The following is a 27,988-nucleotide window of genomic DNA, read 5'->3' as shown; positions in this document are numbered from 1 at the left end:
TTAAATGAAAAAAAAAAAAGTAAGAAATGCTGGAGAATAAAGGGGACAGGAAACGTATTAAACATGATAAATTGGGGCCCGTTTCATCATTAGTTACAAGTATGGTAACTACGATGGTATAACCACCCAATCATAATTAAGGTTACCACGGTAATCACAATAATAGCAATGTTTAAATAGCTGTATTCATTATGAAACGGACGCCAGATGAAGAAAGAACGCACGGGGATCCATTAATTTTTTTTTTGCTTCTCGAAATGTACTCTTTAAGTGGTGACAGTTATTTTTTCAGTAACCATAGTCTCAACCAGTGAAAATTACCATCAAATTGTAATAACCATGTTTTGCCCCCACCCCCGCCCCCCAAAACAAAAACTTTGGGGTCAGTACAACAGCCCCCTTTGATCTTTCCGCGGCCTCTGCCGGCTATAATTTAGAGTCGAGATTCTTTACATTTGTTAAAAATTAAGATTGCTGTATATCTTAACATGTGACAATTTAGGGATGGCAAAAGCACTAGAGACCTCTTTACCTAATCACGACTTGATCTACTCTTTGCATCTTCCCTTTTGGAATTAGCAAAGGCCTATAAGACGCAATACAAACAATGCTTTGTTTTTAAGTGATATCGCTTGTGATATCGATACTTTATAGAGCGCAGCGTATCGTCTCAGATTTGCGCTTGCTTGATTCGCTGAATCCTTCGCGTCACGGGCGCGTATTAAACAAAATGAATACATTAATGAATTTGCCAAGTTGACCTTTGTCATTGCGCTGATGTGCGTATTGTCTAATACACGCACAAAACCACAGTTGATGAGGGAGCATCGTACGAAATTAATATTAATGAGGGATTATTTTAACTTCTAATGGATTAAACAAAATGGCGGTAGCTTCGGGGGCTTGCTTCAGTTGCATGCAGTCTCAGTGCGCGAGTGCAATGGACAAAATCGTATGGATCCAAAATTGCACGGTTGATGACGTCATTGCAAAATGGGCTGAATGAACGATATCAAACAACCAATCTAATCACAAGGATCTATCTAGGTGTCATATAACACATAATTCTATTTAATTCTTAGACTCCAATCTACACGGAAAATGAAAATTAGGATTTCAACCTTGGACATTTTTTTCGGAGCTCAACTGCCTTAGTGCTAAATCAATGACAAATCAAGTTTATATCTTTCAAGTCAATGTCTGGCTAAGTCGAGTCGCGTCGATATATCCTGTATGCCAGCCATTCTAGTGCGGCCAGCATTGCCTTTACGCAGTACGCGCACCGATGTGTCCCGGCAAGTTTTGGCACGGCCATGCCAGAAGCTCAAGTTATTGTCTTTGGTGCTGGCTGGTGAAGTTTTGGTAGAGGCAGCGAAATTTAGCAGAAAAACCGGAAATGCAATGTAATCAGACTATGTATTTCATTGATGTGCAAACTACAAGAATCATGATTACTTTTTTTTATTTCTTCTTTAAAAAAATGAATTAACAATCCTAAAAAAATGTACAAAATTATGTCTTGGAGATCTCATTATCCATGAAAAATAATAAAATTGAAAAAAAAAACCCAACATCTACAATCTCCCCCTCCCCCCCAAAAAGGCGCTAAGTGAGGGCGGAGCTTAAGTGGTCACAAAATCTGAGCGGAGTGGACCTTCCTAACTACACTGCAGTGTGTTGCTGCCCTCTTTTTTCGTTGATCCGTACCAACCTATCTTAACTAAACTTCAATAAAGCAACTACATGTACTAAGTCCACACTCTACAGCAAATAATATATTGTATATTCTCTCTCTTCCCCGCATTCTCTCTCTCTCTTCATCACGTTCAGTTTTCGTTTAATTTCCATTTGCTAGTAAGATATACATTTATTTGATTGAATGCGCATTTCTTTCTTTGTATTGTTATGAAGACGGTTTAAGGATGTCTTTCATTCAAATATTGCCGCGAAGTATGTTTAATTGCAGGATGTTTCAACTCCTGTTTTTCCTGTATTTTTTCTGAATTAGAATTTAGTGTTCATAAGTGTGGAAGAAATATGGCTATCACTCATCTTTCCTTCACTTGCATTAAGTTAATCTTCACGCGTAGCCAGGATTTCATTTTGGAGGGGGCGGTGAATGCACGCGAAGCGTGCCAACACTTACAGAGCGCGCGAAGCGCGCTCCGTAGGGGGTGGGTGCAGGGAGGGCGAGTTTCCCCCCTCCCGCGCGAAGCGCGAAGCTTTTGGTGTTTCATAGATTAAAATGAAAAGGAGCCGTCTCTCTTGTCTCTAGTACCTATATCAGCTCTAATTCAGTTGACTATATTGTGATTTTGAACCCTGTTTTTAAAAGTGATTGTGAACGCTCAAAGAAAGGAAGACAATGGAGGAAATTAAAATAATAATAACCCCGCGCGAAGCGCGGAAGCTAAAGCGTTTTATCAATTTTTTTGCCATGAAAAGGGTCCCGAGAAAAGGGTATTCTCAAAGATATATTGAATACTTCCCTTGGAAAGATCAGATTTGATTACAAACAATTTAGCGACAGTGCATATCTTTAACTCGCAAAACAGAGGAGAAGAGGTGTATATGCCGGGAGGACGATATTCCTCCTCGCGCAGAGCAATGAAACTCTGAAATTTCAAAGGGCGGACGTTTCATCAAATGCAGATATCTCTAATACCCCATCGGCTCTAATTCAATTTATTTTCTAAGATTATTGAACTTCATTACAAGGAAAATAGTGCGCAAAAAGTTGAAACTTCTGTGATTTATTGAAATTATATAAAAAAAGGATGCCTAATTTCTTTGACCTACCCTAAAGCGCTTCATTTTGAATTATAAAGAAACTTAAGTGTCATTCAAAATTTCAAATTGAGGGCGCAAAACAGGACAGGAGATGAATGTGCAGGGAAATGACATGAAGTTTAATAGAATTTGATAAAAAATTATTGTACTTTTTTATTTAATACGACACGAATTTTATACCTTCCTCTTTTTAAATTAGAAACCGGTTTGCTCCAAAATTATGGTTGTTTAGTAATGAGCTGAAAAGCGGGAGAAGTTGACTTTATGGAGGTGATGGCAGAAATTGATATAAAGATTTTACCCGCCCGGAGCCGACCCGACCAGAAGTTGCGCGATCACAAAAAAAAAAGATAACTTCATATACTTCGGCCTAACCTTACTCTAATTCCATGCCCTAATGTATACATTTGAACTTTAACTGGCAAGAAACACATATAGCTGAGGTGGAAAAACAGGGTTAGAGAAAGGGTGGGGGAAACAATGGAGAACTTCAATATTGTCATTTAACCGCGCGCAGCGCGGAAGCTAAATTCATATATAAATTTAGAGCAAGAGTGAAGGAGTTTCTCTTTTGAGAAAAAAAAAATTAAAAGGAAAAAAAACCCAAAGCTACCTTTTTTCCCTTTCTTCCCTTCCCTTTTCCTTTTCTCCTCTCTTTTCCCTTTTTCTTTCTTTTTGGGGACGTTTTGGGGGGGGGGGCGACCGCCCCCACCGCCCCCCCTGGCTACGCGCCTGCGAGTCGTAGTTTTATATCTGCAGTTACATGTTTTCGAATACTCATGTCGCATGTTACATCCTTCTACACTAATAGTACTTTATTATTGTTTAGTAAACCTATAGAATTGATACAAGAGGCTTTATGCCACAGTATTTTAGTTAACTCTTTCTGTCCCAGGCGTTCAAATGGTTGATATTGTTCTGTTCGTGTAATGTTTATACTGAAATGTGTTGCTTTTTGTAATTTTTCTCTGCCGAAGAAATGATAACAATAGTAAGTAAACAATAAAATGTTTAAATCTGTGTGTTACCGTGTAGTTGATTGAGAGAATCTTATTTAAAACGTGCTTGGAAATCATGAATTCATAATTACGCAATGAGCACATGCTTCCAGTATAGCCAGGAACACAGTCACACACAAATGAGTTGATTTCATCTATACAGGTTCCGCCATTCATGCAAGGATCTGATGCACATTCATTCATATCTGCAAAGTAGCACCGAACAGTGAGCAAAATAATAGAAGCAATGAAAAAGAAAAACAGTGTGAAAGAAAAGAACGGTGATTATCTATTTATGTACATCAATTCCAGTCATCGTTTTATGAAAATGCGACCGTTACTGTAGAAATTTGGCCATCGCCAAACAAGCCATGTTAGTCAATGATACGGCTTTAAAATTACCTAAATTATTCTTTCTTGATATCCCTACCGTGATGGTACATACAATTCAACTGAAAGTTGAAAATGTTTGAACGTAATAACGAAGGGTTACTTGTCATTACAAAAGCCCCTTTACTACATGGTGCATTGATTATAATACTATCCCAGAAAAGGTTGACTTGATTCAATAGAGACAAATCGGATTAGCAAGACGGTGAAAATTTCATCAATATCGGTTGTAAAATTATGAGGTTTTTACATTTTTTAAGTTACCCTTATTTCCCACACAATAGTACAACTCCGTCGCTTGACTGGGTCATTGATGTTATAAAACTATGATAACACTACATCTCAAAAAAGAATAAAACTCTGTTTCACATGAAAATGAGGACAGAATTTGAAAATCATTTGTATCATTATTGGTATCATTAGTATCATCGGTTATCATTATCAGTTGCACCCATCTGGCTCCTGGACTAGACAATATGACTGTTTTGTTTTAGGAGTGATTATCTAAAAAAAATATAAATCAAGAAATAAACCACCATTTACCTGTTGAACAAAGTGTGTCTGTAAAGCCGGGAACACAATCACAGGTGTAATAGTTTATCCCATCTCTACAGGTTCCACCATTCAAGCAACTGCCAGCACCACACTCGTTAATATCTGTAATTTAAAAGAGAAAAAAATAGTATCCCGTATTATAGTCAATGGAATACGATTTCAGAAGATTTAATATTAAAAGCAGAATCAGGCTAGCAATGGTGCACCTGATTTCAGTACTATCTTCTTTGTATAATCTATTCTTTATTCTATTTAATTTTATGTTAGAGAAGATTTTAGCCAATGTAAGCAACCTAGTTAAACTGAATTTTGCAATAAAAAATGAAGTTGAAATTATTTAACTTGAATAATGTATGAAATATGCAATTATGATAATATGAAATTTTGCAAATACCTATCGAGCAAATACTGCCAGTATAACCAATAATACAATCGCAGGTGAAAGAGTTTATTCCATCTATACAGGTTCCACCATTCGTACAACTGTCAGAGTCACAATCGTTGATATCTGTAATATTAGACGGTAAAACTGACAGTGTAACTCCTGGGTTATTCATTGTTATGCATATGTATATGTGAATCACAAAGTAACTACAAGAAGTCTAGCGATTACGCACATTTTCTTCGGAGATATTACCGTTATATAATTATTCGATATTTTGTTAAAAATATGAAAACCAATCAACTTTGATTTTTTTTTGTAGGGGGAATTGATAATACATTTTGCAATTACCTATTGACATGATTGAACTAATTATTTCAGTAAAGCTGGGAACACATTCACAGGTGTAAGAATTTATTCCACCTCTATACACCATTCATACAAGTGTCAGGTCAACAATCCTTAATATTTGTACATAAGGCAGACAAACATAGTGCCTTTTAATACCCAATGGCTATTGTCTTGTAACATAATCACTGTAATGCCTAAAAAAAGCATTGAAAAAAATATCGTATAGAAGATATCAGTGGAAACAATCCACATTCAATCCAACCAACACTCATTTTAAAATAGTACAAATAAAGAATACAAATTATCATTTACTTGTTGAGCAAAGTGCACCTGTGAAGCCAGAAACACAATCGCAGGTAAAGGTGTTGATTCCATCTCTACAGGTTCCACCGTTCATACAACTGTCAGGGTCACAATCATTGTTATCTGTAATGTAAGACAAGCTCAGCACTTTAGTCACTGGATCTATTATATTTGGTTACAGTCACTGCGACTCGAGATAAACTTAAAATATTAATGTGCATTTTGGTCGAGCAACGACGCAATGATTCGCACGAGACAACATCCTTATTGATATTTGAGAAACATCAAATTGCATCCTTTTGTCCAGAGACTATTTCATGCACATGCAGATATATATATCTCCAATCCTAGCCTGTTTTCCTGCTCTTTTTTTCTTTTCATTTGATTGCTTATTTCCGCAGTAAAAAATAATTGCTTCAACGAATTATGATTGGGTTTTTTAGATTTACATTTATCAAGTGTTCCAGGGATATTTTTTCTAACGATTCTTTGTTATTCAACCAATGTTGTTATTAGTTCAATCGGGGTCATGAAGATACCTAGAAGTCACGAAATCTATATTCAATTCATTCAAAACTCTTTATGACAAAATAACAAATAAAGACAAAAGATTATCGTTTACTTGTTGAGCAGAGTGCGCCAGTGAAGCCAGGGACACAATCGCAGGTGTAAGAGTTTGTTCCATCTATACAGGTTCCACCGTTCAGACAACTGTCAGGAACACAATCGTTGATATCTGTGATGAAAAACAAACAAAATCAGTGCAATACGTGTAGGCTACATTACTTTTACAGTCATTTTAATATTTATAATATGCGTGTGTGTGTCTCTATATATAAATGAAGCAGATAAATCTAACTTAGTCTAACAATAATGACTTCACTTTGGAACCATTGGATACTCAATTTGTATACAAACAAGGAAAAGGAACAACCACACGAGACAGGATATTTCAATAATCAATGAAGTTGAAACTCCGTCGCTTTAATAATGCGTGTAAGTGTGTAAAATTAAATTGATGATATGTTTGGCAAATTCCAAACGAAGAAGTACCTCCAGTAAAGCCGGGAACACAATCAAAAGCATGAGAAGTGACATAGTCTATACCATATCTACAGATTCTTGAATGACAAGACCATAATCGTTGATATCTGGGAAAATTAGTGCAGTACTTGTTGGCAAACCAAAAGTTAACTTCTGTTTAGTATTTAAGGACGTTCCACAGTTAAAGTGAAATCCATGTCATTTTCACCAAACTTTGCTCATAGATATTTTAGAACCTTAATATTCGAAATATGCAAAAATTAACATAGTTCCATGTGCTTGATATTTTGCTTTAGAGCTTCAAAGTTCACCCAAATTGATATTCTTAAGAATTGCGCATTCAAACGAATTTGGCATTTTTAGACCGCCCAAGATTACTACAATGAGTTTAAACCTCTATTACTCAGTCAAAATACATGAAAAAGTCATCAAATTTCGCAAGAGAGTTAATACTTGTATCATTAGAATGGAGAATCTATTTATAGGGCTATTTGTTTGCAATTTTAAGTTTAACAGCACTGCCAGTTCTTAAAAATGGCGTAAAAGATAACAAAATCCCAATCTAAAAAATGTGAAATTTCAGTAACAAACTACAAACGTACAACATATGCTGCACTTTATTCAAAATCCATGTCATTTTCACCAAACTGTGCAGAGTTGTAGAGGAAGGTATACCTAAGAGGTACAAACATTAAAAAATAGGGGTTCATGTGCTTCTTTTTAAACTATCAGCATTTTTATTAGAGCAAATGTGCTTTTTAAAACACCAAAAATGAGCCGAATGCTTTGTATCTATGTGAAGAAAAATCAAAACCACTCTACCATTTATTCAAACTCGGGGTAATATTCGTGATTCTTGGCAGCACTGCAGAGTAAAGTATTTTGAAATTGTAGAGAAATTTTTTTGAATGGTCCATGGAATAATTCAAATTTTTAGTTTCATGAAATAACACATAGGATCTGCAATCAAAGTGCAGAAGATGAGAAAAATCAGCTCAAACCTGCAGCTAATTAATCACCTGTTCATTCATGACGTCAGCGCGCAGAGTGTAAACTATGCGCAGATCATAATGCGCACAAACATAACTGTGGAACGTCCTTAAAGAGAAGTATAATCCATTTTTGTAATTCTTATTTCGAATAAGACAAGATAAACAAGATCTGATGTAACTGGATATTGCAATAATGAAGAATTGAAGTTGAATCCCCGGCTCTTAAATGATGCATGCAATGTATAATATGGAATAGAGTACCGGAGTGTGACATCACGATGACACGAGAACAAACCATATGGTTGCACGGGCCTAATCACAACTGGTAGGCAAAAGATATTCATTCGAGCCAATTTTTAAATTTGATATTGCTGATTGACAAAAATGAATGAATATGACTGACAATCTAACACTGATTCTAGGGAGGGTACCTACTGAACTTCCTTTTTTCCAAATTGGACAGATATATCACCACTATGGAACTATATTTTTACTGGCGGAAGAATTAGGGCCATTTTACTCTCTCAAGTGATGAAATTGATCCCGTCAGGTGTAGTCTTCATAAATGCTGATTTATTTTTAAAATGAGCCGGTCGAGGTACCCTTTTCTGGTCAGATATGGAACGTCATACATTTATCCTATCCACTGGTAGTAAACATTCAACCCTCGAATTTCCTCCTTATTTTTTATGAATTATTTTTAAGTGCCACTTTAACACACGAGTCTATGGGAAATGAATTAGGCCTGTGAGCCCTATATAAACTGAGTCGCAGATGCACGATCGTCTATACACATTTGTATTTTGCAAAAAATGGTGATGTGTTTTGTCCCTGGTTGTTACCATCATTCTGAGAGTCATAACAGGGCGCCGTTTCATAAAGCTGTTCGTATGTTAAGAGCGACTTGTGGTAAATGCTAATAAATTGGCGATGGTTTAGCGCGTAAGAAAGGATCACCAGTCGTTCATAAAGTCACTCCTAACTGACGAACAGCTTTATGAAACAGCCCCCGATTTATTTGTTTTGTTTAGAACCAGGCCGCTATGACACCATGGCAACTGATGCCATCGCTTTGGTACTGACAAATTTTGCAAGTACCTATCGAACAAATACTTCCAGAAAAGCCAATAATACAGTCGCAGGTAAAGGTGTTTATTCCATCTGTACAGGTTCCACCATTCAAACGACGGTCAGGGTCACAAACGTTAGTATATGTAATATAAGACAGAACATAATTGCTTTACTCATTTCCTCTATTACATTTGATCTCAGTGATTGGAATATATGTACATGTATATTTTAATGTAAATACACAACATCTAGCAGTTACGAACATTACTTTGGTTATATTGCCGTTTTATAATCATCCAATTGATGGAGATGATGACGATGATAATAATGGAGTCACTCGTATTTTTGTCTTATTATAATAAAAACCAAAAGAAAAATAATAACAACAACCCAAACGGGACAGTACCTCGCAGTAATTATAAAGTCAATTATTTTTTCCTTAAACAAGTGTTTAAACATTAGAATTTGGCAAATACCTATTGAACAAGTACTTCCAGTAAAGCCAGTAACACAATCGCAGGTGAAAGAGCTTATTCCATCTCTACAAGTTCCACCATTCATACAACTGTCAGGGTCACAATCATTGATATCTGTAATGTAAAATAGACAGACTTACAAATTTAACCATTGGCTAAATTATATTTTATTTTAGTCATCACCAGAAGTTAATACAGTAGAATACAGATAATGCAGAAATTAGCGTTTTGGTAGGGCACTGATGTAATTATTTGCACGAGACAATTATCGTTGATATTTGAAAATAGTATTGACCAATTGCTTTCCTTTTGCCCATAGACAACCTCGAGCGAGTGCACAGATATTCCCAAGAACCCCTTTTTAAGCCAAAAAAAATTATATATATATATATATATATATACATATGGTAATTAGTTGCTTATTTTTTGCAGATAAAATAATTACTTCACCCCATGTTGATTGAGTGCTTTAGATTAAATTGAAATGTCATGAAAACAGAAAAGTCTGCCGTAGTATAAAAACAGATAATAAAAACTCGCAGCGGATGTCAGTTTATGAATTGTTTTGTTACCTACATTGCTTCCCCCAAGAAACAATACACTTTTGAAATGGTTGCCAAATAAAAAAATCACTTTGGGGAAAAAACTTATACATATTGAAAGCCAATAAAGTCAACTTTCAAATGACACCCGAAAAGTTGGAAATCCATTCATGCTTGAGTGAACACTGCCCACTCAAGCATGTCAAACCAGGGGTATGAAAATGAGACTGGGCAGGAATTAGCCTTCTTTTTTTTTTTTTTTTTTACTTTCAAAGATTAGGCTTTCATGATGAATTGATCAGTTTGTTGTTTGATAAAATTTCATGAGTTATTAAATTGAAATATAACGCATGAGTGATCATGAATTGCAATTTTTAGTGCAGCATATTGACTGAATAATGTGGATCTCAGTAATTAAATGTGTTCATGAGAGTCAGGAGAATGGAGGGGGGGGTATGACTTAAACAGGTGAAGTAGGTTGATTGGATAACGGTCAACAGTACATTCAGCCAACCCTCCCTCCATCTCTACCACTCCCCCTTCCCTCCTACTGAGAAACTAAGCTTGGCTAGGCTGGGCAGGAATCAACCTTTTAGTTTTTGAGAGGTTAGTCCTTTGGAACTTGCAGTGTGTTATGCTAAATTAATGAGTGTGATAGGTTTTGGTTTCTTAGGCAATTAAATTTCTTAAGTTACTAAATTGAAATTTAATGCATGAGTGAACAGGAATTGTAACGTTAGTGCAGCATTTTAAGTTTATCTTGAGGACATCAGCAGTGTGTTCGACAGAGTCGTAGTAATGTAATGGTACCTGTTACAAGCAAGCCGAGGGCGAGATATGGTAAGACTTGGTTAAAAGAGCATTCCTCTTCTTTGTGCCCTTTTACAAATTATAAGTTAAATGTACACCTCCATTTCCCCGGCTCCCTCTCTCTCTCTGTCTCACTTCCTTGATGGTAGCCTATTCAAAACTTAACTGCCTAGTGACCGGTGACTGATAGTAATTTTTGTTCTTCACTGAATGATTACCAAGAAATTGACTGATTGTTATCATTCATGAAATAATTATTTGTTGAAAAAAATGAATGTTTGATCACACTGCACATTGATTGAGTTGATTTATTAATTAAATTATTGACAGGTAAAAGCTGATGCCCGACTTTTCAGAATGTATCGTTAAATCAACATTCTGCTCTAGACTTCATGCGCAGTGGCGTAACTACGGGGGGGGGGGGGGGGCATGGGGGGGGGGGCACGTGCCCCCCCCCCAATCGGCTGACCAAAAAAAAAAAAAACACGGGGAAAAGGAGAAAAAGAGGGAGTAAGGAAGAGAAACGAAGTGGGAAAGAAGACATTATTGTTCATTATAATTGTTCATCATAATTATGTTATGTTATTTACATAAGAAACATTTTTTTCATAACTTTATGAAACATAATTCGCTCAGGGCCTACACATGTATGTCTTCATTGTTCCTGGTGCTCGCATTGTCTGTTTACCGAGATATATAATCCTGTTATACTAAAACCTCCCGTTTTCAAGTCAATATACACCAAACTGCAAAATATATTTCCTCGCACTTCGAGTTATTGTTTTATGTACAATAGTAGGCCCTATGCTTCTTTTTCATGACTACTTAAAGTGATTGCCCCATTTTAAGGTCTTGAAATAAAACATTTCCTTTCCGTGCTTACGTTCGCAGTAGTGGATTGGTGAAATATGTCTGCTCTCCATGAATTCCTAGAATCAGTCCTTAAATGTCCCTCTTTCTAATCTGAATATCAAAAATTTTCAGCTCGCGCTTCGCGCTCGCATCATTTGGTTAGTGAACTACGTATGGTCTTCGTGAATTTCTACAAACAAGCCTTAAAATGCCCCTCTTCAGGTCTGAATTTCCTAAATTTTCAGCTCGCGCTTCGCGCTCGCAAGATTTGAATATGTTAATAATGATTACAAGTGCTTTATGTGCAGGTTAAGATGTAATTCTAACAAAATCAGCAAGCGCTTATTGGCACTCGCATAAGATGACTATGGTGAGATGTGTATACACTTAATGGATTCCTAAAATATAGTCCTTAAAATCTTCCTGTTTGGGGGTCAATATTTACAAAAATTTCAGCTCGCGCTCCGCGCTCGCATTATTTAGCGAGACAGGTACATATCATCATTACAAAAGATTGATTATAATGTCCCTTTTTAGGTCTAAATATCAAAAATTTTAAATATTTTAAGCTCGCGCTTCGCGCTCGCATTATTTGACCAGTGAGAGACATATCCGTTTAATGCCACTGTCCTTAAAATGTCTCTATTAGGTATACCTGGCAACTGGGCGCGCTTCGCGCGCTCACTTAGTGACTCAAAATTTTTGCTGGTGCCCCCCCAATGCCGTGACCCACGGTACGCCACTGTTCATGCGTACATATAATATCAATCAGTCTCTCAACAGGACGGGGAGGGCGGGAGAGAGGGAAGTGGGGGAGGGGGGGGGGGGGGCTACATGCTCTGTTGACCCTTATTCCATCAACCTACTTTTCCCACCTAAGTCCTATTTCACCCCCTACTCTCCCGACTCCGCAGAATACATTGCTGAGATCCACATGATAAAGTGAAAATGCTGCCCAAAAAAGTGCAATTGGTGTTCATGCATTAAAGTTCAATTTAATAATTTTTGCAATTTGCTTAAACAACCAAAACTGGTCACGATTTATAATTAATTTATCACATCACTCTTAACTTTGAAAGTTTCAAAGGATTTGCCTCTCAAAAACAGACAGAAATTGGAGGGCTAAATCCTGCCCAGCCTTATTTTCATACCCTTTGTTTAAGTGGGTAGTGCCCAATTTTTGGTTTCATTTGAAAGTTGACTTTATTTGCTCTCATATAAGTAGGTGTTTTCGCCAAAGTGATATATGTATATTTTTATTTGACAGCCATTTCAAAAGTGTAGAGTTTTTCTTGGGAACGCACAGACTGTAGATGAAAGTGTATTTGTCTAATTAGCACTGATATTAGTTCAGTTGAGATCCGAGAGTTAGAAGATACTGGATTCAGGAAATCCATATTCATTTTACCGAGCACTAAAAAGGGTAGGAAAAAATATACAATTTACCTGTTGAGCAAAGTGCGTCTGTAAAGCCAGGGGCACAATCGCAGGTGTAAGAGTTTATTCCATCTCTACAGGTTCCACCATTCATACAACTGTCAGTGTCACAATCGTTGATATCTGTAATGTATAAAGATAAAAACAAATACTATCCCGTATTATAGTCAATGGAATACGATTTCAGAAGATTTAATATCAAAAGCGGAATCAGTCTAGCAATGATGCACCTGATTTGAGTAATATCAACATTGTATAATCTATTCTTTATTTTATTCAATTTTATATTAGACAAGATTTAAGTCATTGTAAGCAACCTAGTGAAACTGAATTTTGCAATAAATAATGAAGCTGAATTTCTTTTACTTGAATAATGTATGACATGTGCAATTATGATAATATGGAATTTTGCAAATACCTATGGAACAAATACTCCCAGTAAAGCCAGCAACACAATCGCAGGTGTAAGAGTTTAATCCATCTCTACAGGTTCCATCATTCAAACAACTGTCAGGACTGCACTCGTTGAAATCTGTGAGGTAGAACAATGAGCATTAATTTGAGTTCAGTTAAAGAAAATTGATTTAAGCCCTTTCACGATTGGTGGTGCGGCTGCTTACAACCGTTTCGATTTTGTGCAACGTATATTGTGACCAAATGATCGCAAACTATCGCACGAGCAATTGTCAAAGCCACTTTGAATACGCACATGCTAAAACACGCTCTAAACTCTCAATATATATTCAGAGTATTATGGAACATGGAAGTCATACACGAACCACTCAAAAAAGTTCTGCAACTGAAGTTTGAGGGCTATCTTCTTTGTCTTTGTTGCAGAAAAAAAAAATGATATTGTCAAATAGGTTTGTCTTTCTTCTTTACAATGATCTGTGCCATTTGCTGTGATTATGTATTCATAAAATGTGCATTTCCTCTGAATATAGGGTAAAGTCAGACGTGAAATGTTGCAACAATCTTTGTTTTCTAACCAGTCTCCATTTCTTTAAAATTTGCACATGCAGATGACAGTGAAGGTTTTAAAAAAATTAATGTTTGGGTGTCTTCATTGTTGTGTCAGTACGTTGAAAGTTGTTTGTGTTGTTGAAGAGATGCATTTTGACTGTTTGCATGATTGATCGAGGGTTTCAGATGAAAGACGTAAAAAATGAAAATATTGCGTGATTTAGTGCTTGCTTGAGGCGAAAGCTTAAAATGTTCAATATATATCTGATGCAGATTGTGAATACAATCAGAATAGCAATGATCCGCATTATACTGGAAATATCATCTTTGTACATTTAATTGTGTCATATATCCTTTTATTAAGAAGACAAGATATACGACCCAATGAGACAGGACATTGAAGTTGAATCCTTTTCGACTGAATTTTGCTTTTTAAAATTTGAAATCAATGATAAATTTGGTGAATATCTATCGAACAAATACTTCCAGTGAAGCCAGGAACACAATCGCAGGTGTAATAGTTTATTCCATCTCTACAGGTTCCACCGTTCAGACAACTCTCAGAACTACAATCGTCGATATCTGCGATTAATAACATACACAATTAGTGCAATACTTGTTGGCTAACCAAAAGTTGATTTCAGTTATTATGTAATTAAAGGAGAATTTAAATGCAATCAGATTAGCAATGAGACACACTAAAATGTAACATCAGTATAACCCATAGGTGTATTTGTTGATAATAAGACAATGAAACAGGATAATTATGTCAATAATTAACGAAACTGAATTTCCTACAATTAAATAAAGCATGAAATGCATAATTATAAAATAATGAAAAATTTGATATAAATACCTGTCGAACAAATACTCCCAGTAAAGCCAAGAATACAATCGCAGGTGTACGAGTTTATTCCATCTCTGCAGGTTCCACCATTCATACAACTGTCAGCGTCGCAATCGTTGATATCTGTAATATAACACAGAACACAAAATTGTTTACTTATTTGTTCGATTTTTTTAAGTCCTTCGAATATCATATATAGGAAGCAATCGCAGGTGTAAGAGTTAATTCTATCTCTACAGGTTCCATCGTCCGTACAAATGCCAGCGCCACAATCGTGGATATCTGTATGTAAGACAGACAGACGGACTTAGTATCCCAACGGTTATTGTCTTTATGTTTCGTATTTTAATCATTGTAATACATATTTCAAAAGGGAATTAAAATGGCATATTGTAGATCCCAGAGAAACAATCTATATTCATTCCAATCAACACTAATTTTGAAAAAAAGGGGTACAAATAAAGAAATGAATTATTATTTACTTGTTGAGCAAAGTGAACCTGTGAATCCTGTGACACAATCGCAGGTGTAAGAGTTTATTTCATCTCTACAGGTGCCACCATTCATACAACTGTCAGTGTCACAATCGTTGATATCTGTATTTGATAAAGACAGAACACTTATTGCTTTGCTCATTTTCTCAATTGTATTTGATTTCAGTCATTGAAAATGCATGCATATTTGAATGTAAATAGTCAAGCAATTACGCACATTACTTCAACAATATGACAGTTGTATTATTAGTTAATTGAGGACGTTGATGATGACGATGGTGATGATGGGTTAATGTCTACTTTTGTCATAATAAATTAGGAGCTAAAAAAAGATCTAACGCGAAAAAAAACTCACATTAATGATTACGTCGATTCTTCTTCGCTTAAATAAAAAAAAACTTAGAATTTGAGATTGATAACAAATTTGCAAATACCTATCGAACAAGTACTTCCAGTGAAACCATGAAGACAATTGCAGGTGTAAGAGTTTATTCCATCTCTACAGGTTCCACCATTCAAACAACTGTCAGGGTCACAATCGTTGATATCTGTTATATAAGAAAGAAAACAAATGATGGTGCTTCAGACATAGGATATGGTTACATTTATTGCAATATGCATGTATATTTGAAGCATAATATAAATACAGAAAGTTTAGCAATCGTGTATATTACTTTTAGGTCCATGGTTGTAGTCAATGATTATTTGTTCTATTTCTGAATGAATTATACAATAGTTGTATTATAAGGTAAAATCTTCTTTGATGGAATAATGCATACTATTAAGAATTTGAAACTGATGAAACATTTGATAAATGCCTATCAAACAAGTACTTCAAGTGAAAACGATAAAACAATCGCAAGTATACAAATTGATTCCGTCTATACAGGTTCAACCATTCATACAACTGTCAGGGTCACAACAGTTCATATTTTAAATGTAAGACAAACTTATTGTTTCTTCACTTAGTTGATCCATTATATTTCTTTACAATCATTGCAATATACTTTAGGTATAATGAAAATGCAGTCTTGCATTTTAGATTTCAGCCGAGCAATGATCAACATTTTCGATTTTTTTTTACCCCTTTAAATGTTTTTTTTTAAATAAAAATAAACGTAAATGAGGACGATGTTATAGGTCATGAAATGCAGAACAGGAAATTGATAGTCGATAAGCATCATACCTATTGAACAAATAGTGCCAGTAAAGCCAGGGACACAATCGCAGGTGTAAGAGCTTATTCCATCTATACAGGTTCCACCATTCATACAACTGTCAGGACCACAATCGGTGATGACTGAAATAAGAAGGAAACACATATGTTTTGGTTCACGGTTAAATTATAACATTTGACTAGATTCACTACAAAATGTATTTTAATGAAATATTCACGGATTACGGAAATGTATATCCTGGATATGCGATGATGCAACAAAGTGCGCGGGAAGCCATTGTAGATATTTCGACATTACCCCTTTGCTTTATTATTGCCGGCAATTAAAATCATGAGTTCCCTTTTCCTGGTTTTTAGAGAACAAAACTAAGCACACACTCTTAAAATGTTGGGCAACATACTGTCTACACAACAATTGGTAAAAAAAAACCATCCACCTCGGGGTAGTTTTTAACCAATACTGTGTAGTTTTCACCCAAAACACACAATTACCCAGAATTTGATAAGTTTGACCAATTGTTATGTGGAGAGTATGTTGCCCAACATTTTTAAGAGCAAGTTGTGCCGTTGTATCCGAGACTGCAAGTGCAATAAATGAATTTACCCCATGTGCACACAGCTCCCATTCATGCAAGGCGATATGCTACACTCATCTTTATATGTGATTGGTTTTCGAAATGAAAAAAAATGCAATTTACATGCTTTAACTGTTGATTTTTTAATTATTAATATCAATAAATATTATTATTATTTGTTTGGCGTCACCTGTGCCTGGGAGGCGAAAAGCGAACTGAATCACTATGACCCGCAGGTCTCTCCTCCAAAGATCTGTGATTGACTTATAAAAAATATCAATGGGAGTCTCACAAATCTTTTCGAACTGGTAAATCATTTAATCGATATCATGTATAAACGTAAATATGTATTGGCAGTAACAAAAGTATTGACCTGTTGAACACGTTGATCCAGTGTAACCAGGACTGCAAGTGCAATAAAAGGAATTTACTCCATCTGTACACAACCCTCCATTCATGCAAGGAGACGGGCTACAATCATCTATATCTGAGATTGATTATGGAAAAAAAATCATTAATTGATTTTTTGCATTTATTCTTTTTCATTCCAAAATTTAACAAAAGTTACAATGTATAGCAGAACACAAAAAATATGATATACAGAAATGAAAAAAGGGAACCCACTGGAAAGCAAAGCTTGTTAGCATGGGTTCCCTGCAATAAATAGTAAATTAAAGTATATATTTGATCAATGACATTAAAATCGTAAATTAAAAAGGTTTGTACAATGAAAAAGAATACTAGTGGGGTCAAGCTTTTTTATGCCTAATATGTTACAATTAACAAAAAAATATTATATCATACCCCTGCTGTATAAAAAAAACCCCATGAGTTCAGGAGTGTGTGAACAGACAATCACTTGGACAAGACAGGACGAATACTAAAAACAAAAAAAACACACAAACAAAAAACAAAACAGAACAGAACAGGACAAGACATTCACATTTCACATTACAAAAAATCTTTGATATGAAGGCAAAAAGTTAAAATGATTGCTTGGTGTTTTTGCAGTTTTTCAGAAATTACAAATATTAATAGGAGTATAGATTGAGGTTTTCGCCCGAAGAATTAACACTAAACAACATTTTTATGCATAAACACTTTTAGAATAAAAGCGTTTTATGTTGAGATGCTATGTCATGCTTTCTGTATTGATATCAAATGAGATGTCGAGCGGTTCAGAGTACAGTTATGGAAACATTATGTTTATTTCCATCTCGTAGTAAAAACGCGCCGCCCCTTTCCCCTCCACGATACATGTCACGCGCACACCCACAAACACGGTGTGGTATTCTAATGAGACGAAATATACCCTTCAAATATAATAATAATATTTGAAATTTTAGTCAAGAGACTCTGTATGTGCTTTAAAAATATTAAATTAATAAATGATACAAATTATACATTAAACTTAATTTTAATTTAAAAAAAATATTAAATTACTAAATTATACAAATTATACATTAAACCTTATTTGAATTATCAATTAAACATAAACCCTTAACCTAGAATGTGTCATACAAATTATAACATATTACATCAATACATAAAAGTCACATAATAATGAAAAGCTATAACATTATTTTGAAAATAAGTAGGTTTGGAGAATAAATTTAAATATAGGGAAGGATGATTTCACTATGATATTCAAAGGTAGAGAATTCCGAAATACAGGGGTAGAAAAGGAAAAGGCTCTTTGACCAAATGTATTTGTATCGGTGGAGGGAACTGTGAGAAGGTCTTGTGAGTATTATTTCAGGTTACCTCTTAGTTTATACGGTTATGAGTTATGTTATAACAACACAGCCGACATTTCCGGGATAAATGTGTCTATGTCGAGAATCCTTAGCTTCCTTGTAACAACATACTTGGTCACCTGGTTAATCAAGCTAAATGTTACAGACTACCACTGAGTGATCAGGTGGAAGGCAATCATTGGTTGAACTATTTGATGCTAGATCAACTTCACTCCTACAAAAAATACGGTCCAAGTTGTGACGATATGTTATTTGAGATCAATTTCCAATAATAGTAGCATTTATGCAACGGGGCCTGGTTTATTTTCCGTACCCAATCACAGAAAGATCTTGTGTATCCGTCATCGCAAATACACACAAATGAGTTCCACTGACGGCTCGAAAGCACATACCTTTCGACAGAACTTCATTGTTTTACTTCTTTTGAGAAAACTTAATCATTTTACTTTTTTCACTATATGAATCTACATGTATCAACAATTTCTTTTGGGAGGGGGGTACAATCATATATGTTGTTCTTGGAACATTTTCCATTTGTCGTTGCTAAAGTTGTTAAAGTTACATCATCTGAGTTGAAATGTGGTCATTACTCTTTCCCGTTTAATAATTACTCTGAATAAAGATATTTTGCTCCATTTTCTTTGGATGGTACCTACAGTAGATGTCTTCAACAGGAAATTCTGGGGCCCTCGATGCATAAAAGTAAATATTTTGGTAAATCTTCCATCCAATCGTATCTTCAATAAAATCCTTGATTTCGAATGGCTGTTCAGATTAGTTGTTATGGTAGTTCTTATTGGATGTCAATTTTACCGTAACAGTGACATTTATGCAAAGGGACCTGGTTTATTTTCCGTACCCATTTCACAGTGAGATCCGGTGTATCCTTCATCGCAAATACACACATAAGTGAGTGTCGGTTGACGGTTCGAAAGAACACACGTGCCCGTAGATGCACATAAGTTGAGCAGCGGGCAGGAATAATCTATATAGATGCAACAGAAGGAGCAGTAGTTGTACTTATTTCCGTATCCATAATATAACATATGTAGTTGCCCACATTCAGTCTGTCATTCTGGTCTTACGTGTGGTCCAACAATAAAAAACCATTAACCTTGACGCATATTATATATATCAAATCAAAAGTAAATAATGAAATGTGAAAAATACCGTTTTTTATGTTGTACAAGTTGCAATATCAAGTAAAAATTCAATATAGGCCTAAGTTGTATTTAATGTTATTTTTGAAGTATTTTTTTTAAAACAATAATTTAAGCTCATTCAAATTAAAAGGGAAGTTCACCCTCGGAAAAAAAAATCCCAGATTAACAGAAAAAAAATATTGGCAAAGGTTTGAAAAAAAAAAACATCCATGAAGATTAAACAATAATTATAATTTTAAGTTTTGATTCCTGACGTCGTATGCGAGCTGTTTCCCCTATATGTTATGTAAAAAAAAAAATCATTTTCATCTATATAATAGTTCATGATGACTAAAATCTATTTTTTCTTTCAGGAGTGGAATTGAAAATAATTTGTTGCTAAACTGAAGATAAAATACATACATTTTCCTTTTTTCACTGTTGTAATTGAAATTACATTTGAATAATCAATGGCAAATAAAATGAAACTTTAAAAGCTATTTTGATATTTATGAAATTTCCGCAAACCTTCAGCATTTTGTAATTTTTTTTTGTTACTTTTACAATAAATTTTTCGTCAGAGTGAACTTCCCCTTTGTTTTAACTGAAATGGGTTAAACTTTCTATTGTTACCTGAATTAGAATCGTCTAATTTCTGAAACCTGTTAATTTAAGTTTTATGTAGCATAATGCAGACATATATTTTCAAAAGTATCTTGATAATAAAATTAGATAACTTTGTATCTAAGCTCGTATCGGTAACAGCCCCTAATTGACATTTGAATGAGACTTGCTAACATAAGACTATGATCTCTTCTTTGACGATACTTCTTAACCATCACTTGTTTTGTGCAATATATTATATCAAAAATCACAATCTTGGTAAAGTTTTCCGTTGATACAACAAATGCGATAAATACGTCATACCAACAAATCTATGGCGTCCTTACCGACATAGATATGAATTTCAGCTGGGGTGGGCAATTCCCATACAAGGAATACATCATTCTCAGGTACATCAATATTAAGTAGTACATTGTAATTGTTGTCCGTAAAATAAATATCCTCGAAATATTTTGCTACGCCATACGGAGCGAGATCAAGTGCATGCTGCGTTGAATTGTTAATACGGATAAAGCTGTGTTCCATGGTCTCTAGGTTCAGAAAGTTGATGCTGTCTTCCGTGATATCGGCCCAGTACAGTAATCGCTCTGTTGAGAGTATACATGAATACATTTATATATATATATATTTTTTTAGTTTTCTTAGCCTTGATTTCGTTCGGAGCTCGCATGTACAATTTGATAATATCTTATCTTAGTTATCCTTGTAACCTAAGTTACTTAACGTGTAACTTACGTTACAATGAAACTACTGAATATAAGGGTTATTACTTAAAGCACACATTATAACTTGTACCCTTGATGGTACTTGAGATTCGTGTTACAAATTGGTACTCATAAATAGTGAAATCATTTTTTGTTGTAGAATCAGGTATCTATTATCAACAAAACACATTGAATAAAATATGATCCGCTAAGCTTTTACCTAATACGGGTCATTTGTCACCTATTTCATTTACTGGTTTACTGCACTAATGACGCAATATGAATTCAAATATACGCTGCAGGTATTAATATAAATATTTGAACTTAAATTATATCGATACCATTATGTTAAATGGGGAAATTTACATCATTTTGAATACATAATCACCAAATGAAAACGAAGTATCATATCTTTCAAGTATAAACTTAAATATATATCACCTGGATTGGTAATAAAATAAAGCCTGTTTGGACAGCTTCATTTTTTTTTCACTTTTGTGATTTTCTAATCGTGCCGAAATAGTTGTTTTGGTCATATTGTATCCTGATCCAGGTCAAAAATAGAAAAGACCATAGTTAATTTGTTTTGATTTGAGTCAACCCTAATGAAATTAAACTGTATATTTTCCAAAATTTCATTAACACAGAGTTTGTCTTTGTAACGACCAATAACAAATGCTTTAAAATGTTTGTGCACTAACTCTTACACGAGCAATCAGTCTACTGTTTATCAGATATTCTGTCCGTTTAGGAAAGTGCACACAACGTTCTGAATTTCGATATTCTTCTATAGTTACAAAATAACATTTTGAAAGGCGAAACTCGCCCTGGTGATAAGTTGCTTTAAAGGGGGTACTGTAGGCTGAAAATAATTATGTGTACAAAAGTAGAGTGACATTCGCCGAGCACAATGCAGAAAATTTTGTCAATATGATCTGATAGCACATAAAAAGTTATTGAATTTGAAAACTTAGCTTAAAATAAAATATTTGTTTAAAAAGTTACATGGTCGTTGCCATGAATATGCATTAGATGCCCAGATGGGCTTGTGGTGCCACATCAACTACATTTTTTTTCTTATATACATGAAATTATAATTATTTCACATTTCCATGCATGTGTGCATTATATATTTCCCATATAATAAAATGCGTTGCATCAATGAATATCTAAATGCATTAAATCATTCGTCCATCCATTTATTTCAGTTCTTGGAGGAAAATTTTGAACAAAATTTAATGTAATAAAACATAAAATAAGAAGAGACATGATATCATTAGTTTTCTCATTGAATATTCGTGAAGATACGTATATAATTGTTTTGCCGAAATAATGCAAATCTGTAAAATGTCATAACTTTGTTATTCTTTGTCTTATTGCGATCAATTTTTCAGTGCTTTGTCTGTCTTTTATGTTTAAATTGTATTCTTTTAACCTTGAGTACTTCTTTGAAATGAAAACAGCAAAATTAGAAATAGATATTGGTGACGGTTTGATGAAATTCCACAGAATAAGAGAGTTTGGGATTTACATACATGACAATTCTTTTTTAATTATTTTTAACGTCATTTTGCAAGAAGCTTCCTATATATCGAGTAAAAAGACATTCCATAAAAGGCATTGTTTATTAGAACATTATGAATAACATATTTGTTCTTACAGAAGGGGGTATAAAATGATGTATCTGACGATATATCCACTGCGCAGATAAAATCACCTTTTTTGTTTGTTTTTGTTTTTTTCAGGAAATCCAGTTTGTAGATATGACACATGGAGGAGCTGCTCGTCTGTCACAACACAAAATCATATTATTTTTTTCTTCCTTTTTTATATCGTGACTCCGCTATTCTTTGAGGACTCTCATTAAAAACCTTCAACCATATTGTTATCTGATTTTTTTTTAATCAACTTATTTTCAGGGTGAACCCCTCCTTTAATGTACCGGTAGAATCCAGGCAGATGGCAGTTGGGTCGCCAAATGGATACTCCACTTCGTCATCAACGAGTGTCTCACGTTCTGTCCCGTCTGGATTGGCCATTTCAATCTTGGAGTATTGCCCGCTGTCAGTCCAGTAAATCTTCCTGTATCAAGAAAAATAAAAGAGAATTTGACGTCTTTTAACTGTCTGTAGGGAAAGGATAATGAGAATCCTATCTTAAAACGTTGGATATTATTGTATGATAAAGAAAAGATCGATTGCAGTCGACGGATGATCGAAATGGAAACCAGAGTCGATGTTTGGTGATGGTTATTTATCAGTCTTTTCCAAAAACCATCAACAACGGTCAAATATTTTGACCAAGCGAACGCAACTGACAGTCAGGCACAATAGCATCCTTACAAGAAAACCGTGTCAGCTGGAAGTTGGATTCGAGTCCGTCACAGGTGGTGTCAGAAGTGGGATTGCTGCTGGTTGGAGAAAAACTGGAAGTGCAGAACTGGTTGGAGAAGGACTGGTTGGTGTAGAACTGGTTGGAGAAGGACTGGTTGGTGCAGATCCGGATGGCGAAGGACTGGCTGGTACAGAACTGGCTGGAGAAGGACTGGTCGGTGCAGAACTGGTTGGAGAAATGACTGATTGGTGCAGAACTGGTTGGAGAAGGACTGGCTGGTGCAGGAATGGTTGGCGAATGACTGGTTGGTGCAGAACTGTTTGGAGAAGGACTGGTCGGTGCAGAACTGGTTGGAGAAGGACTGGTCGGTGCAGAACTGGTTGAAGAAAGGACTGATTGGTGCAAAACTTGTTGGAAAAGGACTGATTGGTCAGAACTGGTTGGAAAAGGACTGGCTGGTACAGGAATGGTTGGAGAAGGACTGGTCGGTGCAGATCTGGTTGGAGAAGGACTGGTTGGTGCAGAACTGGTTGTTGAAGGACTGGTCTACGCAAAACTGGTTGGAGAAGGACTGGTCGGTGCAAAACTGTTTGGAGAAGGACTGGTTGGTGCAGAACTGATGGGAGAAGGACTGGTCAATGCAGAACTGATTGGAGAAGGACTGTTCTTTGCAGAACTGGTTGAAGAAGGACTGGTCGGTGCAGAACTGGTTGGAGAAGGACTGGTTGGTGCAAAACAGGTTGGAGAAAGGACTGATCGGAGCAAAACTGGTTGGAGAACGATGGAGAAGGACTGGTTGACGAGCATCATTAGTTGAGTAAAGCTGTTGAACATGGAATCAGTACAGGGGAATCCTGCTCATCATTTAACACCTGCAGAGCTTATCCAACAAGTGGAAGACCATATTACCGAAATCAACGAACAACTCACTGATTTACAACGGACATCTGGGGTCTCCATTGCCACGTCGTCGCCCACTGCAGTGCACTCAGCTCCTTAAACACTCAAGCGATACAGGAACTGATAGCATGCCTTCCACTGGCATTAGGGCATCGGCTATGGATGACGGAGTGGGAGAATCAGTGCCATCTTTTCAACCAAGAAGACTGATCAAAAGGAGTACCACACCTCAGGCAGAGATTGCGCAAAGTGTTGTGGGTGACTCAGCAACACCAGGCAGTTATCACATGCCACCAACAGGAAACTTTCACAAAGTGTTTGAAAACCTGCCTACGACGTCTGACCACACAGTAGATGGAATTCGGCAGAGCCCTCGAGTCAATGAGCCCGAAATGTACCGAAAGTTTCCAAGGAGGGATAAGACTGCCTCAGTGCACTATCAAGTCCCTGGTCGAATGGGCGACCACCATGGTAGATTCAATAATCGACCATTTTTCACTGGGCCAACAGATGACATTAACGCAAAGCCATGCACGTTACAAGAGCGCTTTGACGGGAAGGCTCCAATTCTTTATTACTTGGAACATTTCGAGGCATATGCCGTCATCAACAACTGGACAGATAGGCAGGCATCACATTTCCTAGCAGCTAGTTTATGGGGACCGGCGCTGAAACTTGTGGCGAAGTATGGTGAGATGGAACTGTTATTATCAGAAGTTAGTCAACAGACTTAAACATCGCTTTGTCCTTTAGGGAAGGCTGACGTATTTTTAGCAGAGCTAAAAGCGAGACGTAGGAGGCCACAGGAGTCACTCAAAGAATTTGGGAAAAAGCATCCGAGATGGGGTTGGCCTATCAAGAGTTTGGCCCAGATGGTCAAGATTAACTAGCTCGAAGTCATATCATGGATTCAGTAGTGACCCCGGCAGTTCGAGAAGGTCTGTGTCGAGCTTAACCACGTATCCTGGATGAGGCCATATAGGCGGCTCTGTACACAGAGGCATTTCTTAAGATGGAATCAGAACGGAGCACATTAAAACATTCTCACCATCACAGTCACAGTCGGACACTGACAAGCAATCAGGAGCCACAGAGCCCTGCTAGCCCCAACACAGCAGAAGTCATCAGAAAGATGGAAAAGATGCTAGCTGATCTTACAGCTCGGTTGGATTTGCTGACCAAACATGTAACCGGTGCATCACAGGAAGGCAGCACTGGACCACAGCTTCAGAACAGATGACAGTCTGAGGAAGCTTGCTATAACTGTGGACAACAGGGACATTTCGCCCGAAATTGCCGTTATGGAGAGACGCGCCCCAAACGGTGTCATCGTTCTCATGGAACTGCACATTTAAAAAAAGACTGCCCAAATAATCTACTAGATACTAAAAAGGTGGATCCCATACATTCCAGTCAAGATAAGATGGATGAAGTTTAGGAAGGGAGGGAAAGCAAGCATCTAAACAGGATGGCCAACCAGGATCTGGACAAGTTCGAGTTGGTACGTCAGGAAACGTCAAACGGCAAGGCATTTTCATTGAGCCTAGCGTCAATAAACAGTAAGTCACATTCCTGATTGATACTGGATCGTCGCAATTTTTATTGCGGACAATGTCTTCAACATGATCCACAAGGAAAAACAGCCAATCTTGGAGGAAATGACTAACACGGTGAATCAGGCTGATTGATCGCCTTTAGACACCAGGGGAAAAGCTGCGATGGAACTGCACATTGGAGGATTGGTCTTCATGGTTAAACTGACCCTGGCTACATGGAAGAATGAGGGTACTATCGTTCTTGACCTGTTAATTCAGATGCATGCTGAATTAGACTGCCATGGGATGGAACTTCGAACACATTGGCAGTACATCCCATGCAAGTACAAAGAGGGCAGACAATTTTGCTGATGAGCCGTGGACTCCAAGACCATCCGCGGGATCGCATTATTGGAAGCCCCTGCCAGTTTGACAGATTTGAGCAAGAAGGGCCTGTTAGTAGCCACGGCTGTGGTTCCAGCTGATGCAAGATGTATGGAGGAAGCCCGCGTCCCTCACTCTGGCCAGATGTCGAACTATGTACCTAAGCATCCACAAGATTTCTATCAACGAAGTACACAGCATTTCCCTTAGCACCAGCATGGATAAGTGGCTGCATTGCTCCAGGATTTTGCAGATATGTTTGCACGAAGTGAAAATGACCTTGGGCAGACCAGTCTGGTACAACATTCGATCAACACAGGGGATGCAACCGGTGAAACACCCAACATGTTAATGTTAGGGCGAGAGACAACCATGCCTATGGACTGGGATCTCCCTTCTCCCGAGACGAATGAATATTACGATCAGAAAAAAATACAGTGCCAGGCTCACCAAATAACGAGAAACACGCTATTATCGTACATGCATAATACATAGTAAATTTGACTGACATTTATATACAATACCTGCGAAATGGTGAATAGACGATTGCATGAGGGTACGCATTAAAGCCCGTTGTGAGGAGGACCACTCTATCTGTGCCGTCAAGGTTTGACATCTCGATGACGTCACGGTATTGATCTGTCCAGTAGACCTTATAATCGTCAAGATTCAGGGCTATTCCGTACGGATCTGTAAAAGCAAAATTTTCAATTTTAAAAGTAAATTTCGAAAGGAAGACAAATTCTAGAACGATTCAGTAAAAAAAACAATAGTCTTTATACCAAGGCTCATGTAGGCCATGGCGTGTTTCCTTAAGCAAGAAACTTATTCGCATTCTGCTGCACTCCCTGGCAATGCAATTGAGGGAACCCGGCAGGATTAATTCCTTGAATGCACTGATCGCTGAAAGGCAGCTCGAGCTAAAGGTGGGTTAATAATGATAAAAATATGCATCGGAGTAGATTATTCCTTGATAGATGGCTCTATATAAATGCCTGTTGTTGTTATTATTATTGTTATTATTATCATTATTATTATAATCATCATCATTGATATTATTATCTAGCCGAATCGTGCAAATGTAAATAGTGTTTGTCAGATCACTTTCAGCAGATTGATCGTAAGTATATTTTCCATAAGTGGCGATAGTTTACCTCCATGGTTATCGTTCTGCTTTAAAAAAAATTTTCGGATACAGTTAGCACGTTAGACAGGCCATGTTGAAAAGGTGGAACTAGTCGATTTGAAGAATCGACAGTGGGATACCCGATCAAATCGAGAAATAAATAAACAAATAAATAAATAAGAACCGCGGATAACTTGGCCACAAGGAGGGGGGGGGGGTTGCTCCAGGGATAAGATATTTTACTTTGCTCTTTAATCATGAGAAACCCCCTCAAATAAATAACATGAAAAATGTTTGTCGTAACGAACAACAATATTAAGGAAGTAAAAATATGATGATAATAATGATAAAGATGATGATGATAATAATAGTGATGATATAAATAATAATCAGTGATAAAAATGATAACTACAAGTATATTGATACATTAAAT

General features: G+C 36.3%; 1 protein-coding gene across 2 annotated transcripts in view; it reads right to left on the bottom strand.

Moving 5' to 3' along the window:
* Positions 1–3,467: 3,467 nt before the first annotated feature.
* LOC129267250 (fibropellin-1-like) overlaps positions 3,468–27,988 on the bottom strand; it is a 28,143-nt gene continuing 3,622 nt past the window's right edge. The window contains exons 3-19 of one of the 2 annotated variants that reach the window (XM_064103078.1): positions 26,954–27,119; positions 23,219–23,358; positions 20,899–21,159; positions 19,666–19,791; positions 17,423–17,536; positions 16,484–16,597; positions 15,732–15,845; positions 15,286–15,399; positions 14,813–14,926; positions 13,412–13,525; positions 13,003–13,116; positions 9,353–9,466; positions 6,392–6,505; positions 5,779–5,892; positions 5,128–5,241; positions 4,722–4,835; positions 3,468–3,994 (exon numbers count right to left, since the gene is read on the bottom strand). In XM_064103078.1, the coding sequence (XP_063959148.1) occupies positions 3,690–3,994; positions 4,722–4,835; positions 5,128–5,241; positions 5,779–5,892; positions 6,392–6,505; positions 9,353–9,466; positions 13,003–13,116; positions 13,412–13,525; positions 14,813–14,926; positions 15,286–15,399; positions 15,732–15,845; positions 16,484–16,597; positions 17,423–17,536; positions 19,666–19,791; positions 20,899–21,159; positions 23,219–23,358; positions 26,954–27,119 (2,366 nt within the window). In that variant the 3' untranslated portion in view covers positions 3,468–3,689. The remainder of the gene's footprint in view (positions 3,995–4,721; positions 4,836–5,127; positions 5,242–5,778; positions 5,893–6,391; positions 6,506–9,352; positions 9,467–13,002; positions 13,117–13,411; positions 13,526–14,812; positions 14,927–15,285; positions 15,400–15,731; positions 15,846–16,483; positions 16,598–17,422; positions 17,537–19,665; positions 19,792–20,898; positions 21,160–23,218; positions 23,359–26,953; positions 27,120–27,988) is intronic. The other variant, XM_064103079.1, reaches the window with a different exon arrangement.

This window comes from Lytechinus pictus, chromosome 8, assembly GCF_037042905.1.
Source record: "Lytechinus pictus isolate F3 Inbred chromosome 8, Lp3.0, whole genome shotgun sequence".
Lineage (NCBI taxonomy): Eukaryota > Metazoa > Echinodermata > Echinoidea > Temnopleuroida > Toxopneustidae > Lytechinus > Lytechinus pictus.
This window is presented reverse-complemented; position numbering and strand designations above follow the sequence as displayed.